Source organism: Narcine bancroftii, chromosome 1 (genome assembly GCF_036971445.1).
Source record: "Narcine bancroftii isolate sNarBan1 chromosome 1, sNarBan1.hap1, whole genome shotgun sequence".
NCBI classification, from domain to species: Eukaryota; Metazoa; Chordata; class Chondrichthyes; order Torpediniformes; family Narcinidae; genus Narcine; species Narcine bancroftii.
Genome location: NC_091469.1, coordinates 259,787,260 through 259,797,503, shown reverse-complemented (window position 1 = coordinate 259,797,503; position 10,244 = coordinate 259,787,260). Strand labels below are relative to the sequence as shown.

The following is a 10,244-nucleotide window of genomic DNA, read 5'->3' as shown; positions in this document are numbered from 1 at the left end:
AAGAGAGAGCCTATAAATCGGGCTCCATACAGCTGCTTTTCCTGACTCCATTGTTAATATTGTTTAACATGGTCACTGAAGTACAAAGACCATTCCCCTACCCCTCCCCCTCGGGAAATAAAAATGATATTGCTAACACTCTGTATTGTGCAGGTTTCATTCTCTCAACCGTTGGCCGAGGAGACTGGCGATAACGCTGCCATTCAATCTCATAGTCGTATCCAAGTAGACGAGCCGCGTATTATTTGGTGATTCATTTCATTCTGATTTTGCATGACTCGCTTATTTTTTAAAAAAAGCACATTGTTTTTATTTGAGAGTTGCCAGACAGCGTAATGTTATTTTGGTTTCCTATTCTAACATCTTTCCAAGGGATTGGGGAGGAAACAATCATTGGTGATTGGAATTTCAGGCTATTTTTTTCTTTTGAAACGAATTATCCAATTACATCTATTGTTCTGTTTTTGAGACTGAAATGCTGATCCGGAAAGACGGCGTTGGAAAATATAACCAGCAAATTTACAGAAATTGCATGACTCTTTAAATTTGCACTTTCTGTTTCACAAACCTCGATCAGAGGGCGGGCGGGGACACCCTTCTGTCAGGAGGCAGGCAGGCATGAGATGCCCCGTCCTTGCTTATTCACAAAAGGGGGCAGCTCTTGGTAGCGAAGTCAGCCCATGGTATTGGCAGCTGAGATTCCCGCCTCAGGCCGGACAAGACGTCGGGAGTGTTACACCGCTACGGGTTGTCCTGGCCAAGAACGAGCTCCGATTAGATTTTTTTTTGCCTGAAAAGTTTTAATTCCTTCTCACCACGCAGACATTTACCCACCCCCCCCCCCCCCAACCCGCATTCACTAAATCATGGCTCCCAGGTGATTATTTAGTCTTTCACTGGCTGATGAAGGGCAATCTGTTATGTTGTATTAATGGCAACTGGACAGAAAACCCTTCCTCCTCAGCATACAGTTCCGAAACAATAAAGTCAATCCTGATTTTGTGGGTTTTTAAAAAAGGACTGGGTACGTCAATTTCTATCTACTTTTAAAAACGCACTGGACGTAATTCTAAAATAATTTCATTCGTTGATGGTGAGTTTTATTTTAAAAAGAATTGAAGAACTTGGGAGAAAATGTCGAAGAAACGCGTCTTCGACTTTCATTAAGGCACGTTTCTTTACCAACTCGTTGAGGGACAATGGAAGGGCTCCTTTCGCGATTGAAGTGAGAGAAAGTTACACACAAGCCATCAATCTGAGTTCTCCCTGCCCCCACTCCAACCCCTGAACATTTTGTTGTTAAGGAATCAAGCGGACAAGATGGGAATTCGCCTAGCGTTGACTTTGCAGCGAATGTGAACAGGCGCTTCAATGTCAATAGGGATTTGGGATGAAGATTTGGGAAACGCCCATCAGCAGCGAGAGCCGTGTATCGGACGAGTTGATAAATGGGCGATCGCACTCTGTGGGCGAAACGATCGGTTGACTCCTGTCTCCATCGATACAATTGCTTGGTGGCGAATTCACTATAGTCCCAACCTTATTTCGTCCAAATTTACATCTCCCAGTAATTTCGTGTAGTTTTCTAAATCTTCAAGGAACTGTCGAGCAGCCATCCAATCAACTTAATTACGATCCCTTTTTTTAAAAAAAGGGTATCATTCCCTTTTCATCCATCTGGAACCGACACAATACAGCTTTAATATGTTTTTAATGTGCATGTTGGAAACGAGGCATTTGAAATAAAACCAGAAGCTGAAGTCTGGGGTGTAAACTCCGCAATCTACATTGAAAAGTCAAGCTTTTATATATTTTACACAGCACCAATGTGTCACACACTCAAGATCAGCATTGAAGACAAGACAATAGGAAGTTAAACTGTATTCATTTATTCAGATGAAAACGTGATTTTTTTTGTCTTTCCAAATTTTACCAACACAAAAGTGGCAGTGGTACATGAACGGCTCAGAAACAAATTTTAAAAAAAAGAACCCTATGCTCAACCTTCAAGTATACTAAACATTTTGGCTACAAACAAAATGTGGACGCAAGACACAAACTAAAAAAAATAAAAACATATTTACAGACTTTGTAAAGAAAGCAAGAGTGCCCTTTGGTCCCCAAACAAAGGGAGCTCATTGGGTGCCTGAACTGATTAAACCATTCTTAACATAAATAGGAAATATAAGTTAGTATAAGCTTTTGTAATTTACAAATATACATCTCCTTGTATGAGTGATATCAGCAGAGCCCTATTTAGAACTTATTTTCCCAGTAAAGTATTCATTTTAAGCATTACACTGTTGACCAGCTTGGATACATAATGTTCAGACTTAAATTGCTGGCTGTGCTCCTTAACACTGGCTTTTCCACCACTGGGGGTTGGTTTGCTACATTTACTGTATATGCATACTACACAATCGAAAGGCGGGTCAGTCCTCGCCCGCTCTTCTGATCTGCGGGTCAGTGTTCCATTCTTTTGATCAGTCTTTAGGAACAGTAAGGAAGGCGATGGTCGCTGTCAGCCACTTCTTTTCATTACGCCAAGAGAAGTAGAAAGTGGAGTGCAAATAACTATACGGTTGGGGGGGGAAAGAAGAGGAAGAGAATATTGTTAGCGTCCGGATCTCGCAGCAAACACCAATATTTCACAATTACTCAACTAGATCTCTCAACGCAGCCCCCCCCCCCTCTCAATGGTGAGTCAGCTCAATCCGCCCTCCCCATCTCAATGGTGAGTCAGCTCAATCCGCTCGCACCGTGACGTCTGCAGGACCCCCTCCCCCTAGCCAAACCACACGACTGACGTCACTGGCTCCCGGCGAGTCACCAAATACATATATCCACACGTTTTCTTAAAAAAACTTTCACTAACATCGCGAAGCCTGCAGATTGCAACATCACGGAGGCTGTGCAAAGACAAGTCAAATCCCAAATGAACAGTGCTAACTCCCCCCCCCCCTTAAATTCCAGCTGCTGCTGCCACACCCCCCCCCCCCCCACCCAAACGACTACATTTGCAATGCAAAAGGTGCGGCCGTTTCGAGAACGCAGCCGCTACTGTGGACGGTTACTGCAGTTCACAGAGTCACGGGACAATGACAGCTCTAACCTCGCCCCACTCTCGCTGACGTAAAGAGCCCGAGTCAGTTGTTTACTACTCGCTACTACGAACCCTTTCTCATGCCCGACCTAGCAGTTGCTTTTTTCTTGAACACATCGCTCCCTCCCCACCCTCCAATTCATCTGCCCAAGTTGTTCACTCACTCACTTTTAGTCTTGTTGCCTATCCTTTCTTTCCATTAAAAAATCCTGGTCTTTATCGTATTCTTTTGCGTGGAGTCTGTTCTCCCGGCGCCACAGAAAGGGACCCATTCTCACTGGAAGCCTTGGCTCCGATCGTCCTCTTTCGCTTGACGAAAAAATCTACAATGCACAAAAAGACAGAGGCGCGTTGAAAACGAAGCCCGCTTTCTCCCCAACCTTCGACCAAGTATCGATACCTTCGAAACGATTGAAAGAAAATGCAGAAATCCTTCGTTGTGTTTCTCTGTAGATGAAAGAGGGGTGGAATGCAAAGCTCGGTGGAATGAGATCAGGGTTGCTCTCCTTTTGCCCACTCGATAGAAAGTTGCTGTGTAAGCAGTTCTAGGGAGAGGTTAATGCTACTACGTTACACGAGCATTTTTTCCGCCTTTCTCCCTAGGAGATGAGACTACAAACACAAAAGGTATTCGCTAAAGCGAGGAGGTGGTCGGGGAATCCCTGCTCACCTGTGATGTGCCCCGTGGAGTCCTTTTTCTGAGCGCACGCCAGCCTCCCTGGGTTAATTCCTGAGTGCAAGTGATCCGATCGGTTTTCTTGGTTGGTCTCTCTGCTTTCCAGCCCGAGCAACCGGTGGACGATCTCGGGGGTGTCCAGGTCGCCAGAGCCGCTGCGCTCGGTCTCCGAGCTGCAGGACGCGAGAGGCGGACACTGCAGGCGGAGTTTCCCCCCCTGGATGCTCTCCCGGTAGAAGACGGGCACGTCGCTGCCTTCCTCCCACTGGTACTCTCCTCCTTCCAGCGGGGTGTCCGTGGCGAAGTTGAAGTTCCACCTCTGCTGGGCCTGCTCGCTGATCTCCCGCAGTTGGCTCTTGGTCTCCCGGCGCAGTTCCTCGTGGTCAATGGGTCCGAAGAGCCTCCTGCAGACGGAAGTCGTGGCGTGGTGAGGGAAGGGTCTCCTGGTCGCCATCCTCTCCAAATTGCCACTGAAGAGTTGTTGCACGCTGGACATAGTGGGCTCGTAAATCCCAACACCGTGACCGCAGCAAAATGCAGGACCAAACCAGGGTTCCTTCTGCAAATACGAGGCTGCAGCAATAACGAAATGCAACGACAAAAACAGTCCGGGGGCTGGATTCCTTTAAATAAGGAGGAGATTTATCTTCATCCGTCTACTACGCACCGCGTTTGCGATGTTTGTCGCGAGCACCACCTCGATGCTTTTTAACCAGCGTCGTTCTCGACCAGCCCAGGAGGGTTGGACACAGCCCCACGGAGCTCCCGTTCATTGGTCACGCTGCGGGCCTCGCCTTCCATTTCAGCTTCCCTCACTGGTGCGTCGCCTGACCTCTTCGCCCTTCCCATTGGTTGCTGTCTCTGCCGCTCCGGTTCATGGACAGGTGGCCCGAGTGGGCGGAGAAGGATGGAAGGGCGCGCCTGCCTTGATTGGCAGCCCCGCGCTCTCTTTGTTTACGCCACAATCTACGATACTCTAGCAGACTTGCTGACTGTGGACAATGTGTAATGCAGACACTGGCCTTTTAAACCTCGGTCACAACACACCAGGTTATCGAGGCAATTTCATGATGGCATGCGATCATTTTTCCTCTTGTAACAATTCGGGGGTAACGCACGTTAAAAGCCATGATGCATGTGTCCATTTAATAGCTGATCCTGAATGTTACGTATTGAGATGTGCAGAGACTCCCTTAACCCTTGAGGAGTGGGTTTTACCGCCAAACCCACAATCAAGGGACATAATTTAAGCACTGATTTAAAAAAAATGTTGACGACCAGCGTGCTTCAGGTTTCGAGTTAATTACAGTTTAAGTTTTGGTAGACAAAACAATAGTTCATTCTTGTCGAGTCTGATGACTATCCAGATGGACCCTTAACTCAAGTCAACACAAATCCTTTGTCAGACACGCACAGTGGACCAGTTAGAGGGGGGGTTGTGCATCGTGAAACTAGTGGTCTTTTTTTTTTAATTCTCGGTCTCGGCATTGTTTTCCACCGCCTCATCGTCACAATTCGGTGCAATTGACCAGTTTCCAGCGCCAAACCCTCCTTCCACCTCCCTCAACCGGCCGACTCTCCCCCCTCCCTTCACCATCGCTCTCCCCTTCTCTGTCCTGATGGACCAGTTTAATATTATCGCTTGGCAGATTGCTCCGGTTAAATTGAAGGCACTCCGGTGATCGCTATGAAGTTACACTTCTTTGAAACACACGCTGATGAGAAGGCGTCCCCTTCATTCTCTCCGCTACCTTCTCTGCAACTCCAAGCCCACCTCCCCCACCTACTTGATTGGGTCTTTGTCCTGTCTCCGGAAGGAGATTTACACCCAACTCACCCACCTTGTCCAGCTCACAGACAATGTTTCCACTGCCTGATGCAATATATTCCGAGTAAGACTGCGAAATCCGGAAATGAACCAGCAGGATTTGGAAATTGCGTATTAAAAACAATCATATCAAATAATCTTCCTTTAAATATATATATAGAGAGAGAGAGAGTGGGAATAACGGAGTAGCGGGGATTATTGATAACAACAGTTCTGACCCAGTCGCTTGCAGAGAACACAGACAGCATCAGGCGATGTGTTTAATTCACAAAACAGCACAACGACAGCTACGTGGTCACTTAGACATAACTTCACGACTGGGTTCACATACTTCAGCTAAAAATGCAATGACGTCGGTGATGGCATAAGGTGCAATTTAAAGCTGCAATGTCTTGTAACAAAATTAAGCTCCCAGGGCCTAACCAGAGTTGACAACATATAGTTAAACCCCCGCCTGTTCCTTATTCATAAACGGAGCTTGACCCATCCTCTTCCCTATCCCCCCCCCCCCACCAAAAAAAGCAATCGAAAATATGTATGTTTGGTCATCTCTGCAGATCTCCTGGCTCAACCTTACTATAAATCTCAAGACGAGCATAACTAGTTCCAGGTGGGAGCGGGGCAGACGGTGGCTTTTTCCAAGAGAAACCAATAATATTAGACATGATTTCTCTCGCCTTTCGAGGGGTAAATTGTTCTCGGAACGTCAATTTTACTCAGTCAATTTGAAGGGATAATCCTGCCTGTAATGCCATTGAGGTTTCGCAATGATCATCTCCCGTCTGGTTCTTCATGACAGCCAAGGTTATCTACAAGGCTCGGCGATAGTGGTTCATTGGTTCAACTGACGTGACGGAGCAGGGCGATGTGGGTGTGCACCTCTATCATCTGTTGGGCAGATTTAAAGTGAATGGATTTCGTGCAGTTTGATAGCAACAAAGGGAATAATTGTTCAGGCTTTCATTAATGAAAATGCTAAAATATTTTATCCATCCAAGTGTGGGGGCAGCAAGTTTTTAATATAAATAAAACTTTCAGGAATTCAGAGCACCAAGTATGGAATAAGTTATTTCTAAAATAATGGACGTTGTCCAAGCATTATAATAGGACTAGTTTAATAGAAGACATAATAAATGGAAGAGATCAAATTACAATACTGGAGACTGCCCCACGCCACGAAAATCCACACGGAGTGCATTCAGATCTAGCATTCATGGATAACAATCCTCCCTTTTATAACACATTCTCAATGATCAAATACACATATGGGTTGGACTTGGTATGGATCCTGTTAATGGATGAATCGAAAGAAAAGACCCACAGTGGTGTGACAGTCTAGGTATTACTGGTACTCAGAAGTTACTCAATTCAGAACTAGAATTAAAGTTCAGGCCACACTTTCTTCAAAGTACGAAATAAAGCTCAAAGTAACCTTTTGGTCTGGCAGCATTTCGGTCAGATCAATTCTGGTGATGAAGCTTGAGGTTTCAGAGAATGCCATGTGGACAGCCATCTCCAAGGCCTCTCAAAAGGCCTTTTACCAGTGCGAGAACTTTCTAGGGTGGCCATTTCAAAGGAGGACATGGTGGCACATGGTCATATATATGGTATTGGAAAAACCAACAAATGCAAGCACATGGTAACCTATGACTGTGTCCAACCATGTCCTCCATTGGAATGGCCACCCTCTTCGGCTGTGCTATGGATGGGACTCACAAACTAACCTTTACAAGTGTATCTATCTAAACCTCCAATAAATCAAAGCAGAAGGTTGAAGAAATTAAGAATAACTGTTGAGGTGAGAGTGTGAGGGGATTTACATATAGGCCTGACAAATGGAGACATGCATGAGACTGCAGATGCTTGAACCTGAAGCAAATCCAACAGCTGGAGGAATTCTTTGTGTCAAGCTGCATCTGTGTGGGAAGGAGAACGGTCAGTATTTCCAGCCAGAACTCTTCATCAAGACTGGAGTCAAGACTAGGCATATGGAGCCTCTTTAATGCATCTTGGAGCATCTTTGGGCCGAGCTCTCATGACTGGGTCTCCTTATCACTCTCTTCAAGGCCAACTTTCCTCAAAGCCAAACAGAGAAAGCACATACAAATGTTTCCAAAGAGGGAGACACAGGTTACATCATTGAATTAATCTCACAGCAGTCAAAAAAAAGATGCATTCACAAAACCATGTGCCCACTCCAGCTCTCCAATCCCTCAGAGCTTTATCATGTTACAGAGGCCCTTGTCCAGACACCATTTTAACAAAAATTGAAACTGAAGGGGAAAGTTAGACCACCAGACTCTGTTGTCTCAGAATCAACATTTAGAATCATTAAGAAATGCCTAGTGATGTAGAACATTTTAAGTAGACAGCAAATTCAGGAAGTGAGATACATTTGACATAGGAGCCACCATCAAACATCTCTTTTAAAAGAGATGGCATCTCTCTTCTCCCCACTACTGGGAAATATTTTGCTCACCCCTTCCCCTTTCTCAAGACATCCTACTCAAATCACAATGTGGTTTCTGCCACCAGGAGGTACCTCTGAAGTGACCACAGTGGCCAGGCAAATCGCTGGAAAAAATTACAGCAATTCCAAGAACTGTTTCTGATCTCATGGAACTCTCTATTAACCATGAAGTTAATTGGCAAATGCTGGTTTTTTTAGATTTAGATTTCAGATTTATTATCAGAGTACATACATGACATGACATACAACCCTGAGATACTTTTTCCTGTGGGCGAGGCAGAATTACCACTTATTGATAGTCCAAAAAATTTGCATACAACATACATGTAAACAAATGAAGAAATATAAAAAATAGACTGCAATACAGAAAGGAAAAAAAATCAAACATTATTGTGCAAAAGTAAGAATCCTTAAGTGAGTTCCCGGTTGAGTTTGTTGTTGAGGAGTCTGAGGGTGGAGGGGTAGCAGCTGTTCCTGAACCTGGTGGTGCAGGCCTTGTGGCATCGATACCTCTTTGCTGATGGCAACAGCAGGAACAGAGTGTGCGCTGGGCGGTGTGGATCCTTGATGATTGCTGCCGCTCTCCGATGGCACTGATCTCAGTAGATTTTCTCGATGGTGGGGAGGGTTTGCCTGTGATGTCCTGGGCTGTGTCCACTACCTTTTTCAGGGCTTTAGGCTTGGAGCACACGTTCCACCACACCTCTGTAGAAATTTGCCAGGATTTCCGATGTCACACTAAACCTCTGCAAACTCCTGAGGAAGTAGAGGTGCTGACATGCTTTCTTCAAGAATTATTTTTATTTTAGGTCCATGAAAGATCCTCCAAGATAGTGACTCTCAAGAACTTAACTTTGCTCACCCTCTCCACCTCTGATCCCCCCAATGATCACCGCATCGTACACCCCTGGTTTTCCCTTCCAGAAGTCAACAACTGCTCCTTGATTTTGGTGATATTAAGTGCGAGGTTGTTGTTGTTGGTGCACCATTTGACTGAGTTTTCAATCTCCCTCCTGTATGTTGATTCATCACCCCTTTTTATAGAACCCTCTACCGTGGTATCCTTGGTGAATCGATAGATGGTGGTGTCGTTCCAAACCACACAGTCATGGGTATAAAGCGAGTAGAGCAGGATGTGAAGAATACAGCCCCGTGGTGCTCTGGGACTGATGGAGATTGTGGAGGAGATGTTCTCACCATTCTTCCCTGATTGTGGACTGGAGGAGAGGAAATCATGGATCTAATTACACAGAGGGGTGTTGAGTCCTAGGTCTTGCAATTTGCTGATTAGTTTTGAGGGGATGGTGATGTTAAATGCCAAATTGTAGTCAGTCTTTCAAAACATTTCATTACTGTTGGTGTGAGTGCCACTGGTCACTAGTCATTTAGGGAGGTTACTACACTCTTTTTGGCACCATTATGGTTGACACCAGTCTGAAACAGGTGGATACCATGCCCTGCTGGAGGAGATGTTGAAGTAATCCGTGAATACATTATAAGTTGGTCAGCACAGATTTCTAAGACTTGGTTGGGTTCTCTGCCCGACTTTCCTCGGATTCACTCTCCTGAAGGCAGTCCACACTTCATCCTCAGATACGGACAGGAGAGGGTTATTAGGGGACATGTGGGTGCACAGTGGTGGTTCTTTCTTGATCTTGTAGTCAAATCTGTGTAGAAGGTATTGAATTTGTCTGGGAGTGAAGCTTAGCCATCTCCTACTCTTTTTCATATAATTCTGAAGAATCTGAGGTACTCTAAGGCCTCTCAATATTTTTGATACAAAACCCAATATTCAAAATAATGAACACATATTGGTATTTCCATAGATTTGTAGGCAGAGAGCCTGGTTGAGACCTGGAAGTTATAATTATTGAAATTGCCATGCTTTGGGTTCCTATAAGCCAGGGGCCCCCAAACCTTTTAGACCATCGACCCTTTCGTGGAATCCTTGATCCCTCATCAACCCCTAGGTGTGAAATCCCCCCGGTGACATTCTTTGTATGTTGGGGGGAGGGGGGTGGCAGCATTGGACGTGGGGCAGTGGCGGCGCTGGATGGGAGGGTGGCGGTGTGCGCCAGGGGGAGCGCTGCTACCAAAAAATACAAAAAAGGCACGCCTCTTTCTTCTCCACTCCATCCACCTTCCCTTGTCCTCCCATTTGCTCTCA

The 10,244-nt window shown here is 45.5% G+C and overlaps 1 protein-coding gene across 1 annotated transcript; it reads right to left on the bottom strand.

Moving 5' to 3' along the window:
• Window positions 1-1,873: 1,873 nt before the first annotated feature.
• Window positions 1,874-4,481, bottom strand: LOC138742314 (cyclin-dependent kinase inhibitor 1C-like). Its single transcript, XM_069896584.1, has 3 exons — window positions 3,774-4,481; window positions 3,272-3,426; window positions 1,874-2,574 (listed from the first exon to the last, which is right to left on the bottom strand). The coding sequence occupies exons 1-2, from the start codon at window positions 4,273-4,275 to the stop codon at window positions 3,320-3,322; spliced, it is 609 nt and encodes a 202-aa protein (XP_069752685.1). The 5' UTR covers window positions 4,276-4,481; the 3' UTR covers window positions 1,874-2,574; window positions 3,272-3,319.
• Between the last annotated feature and the right edge of the window lie 5,763 nt (window positions 4,482-10,244).

Excerpts from the sequence above, each read along its gene's own strand:
- LOC138742314 (XM_069896584.1), bottom strand. The coding sequence starts at position 4,275 with ATGTCCAGCGTGCAACAACTCTTCAGTGGCAATTTGGAGAGGATGGCG. Across the intron at positions 3,427-3,773 it reads CTCCACGGGGCACATCACAG|ATTTTTTCGTCAAGCGAAAG; the intron begins GTGAGCAGGGAT and ends TGTGCATTGTAG.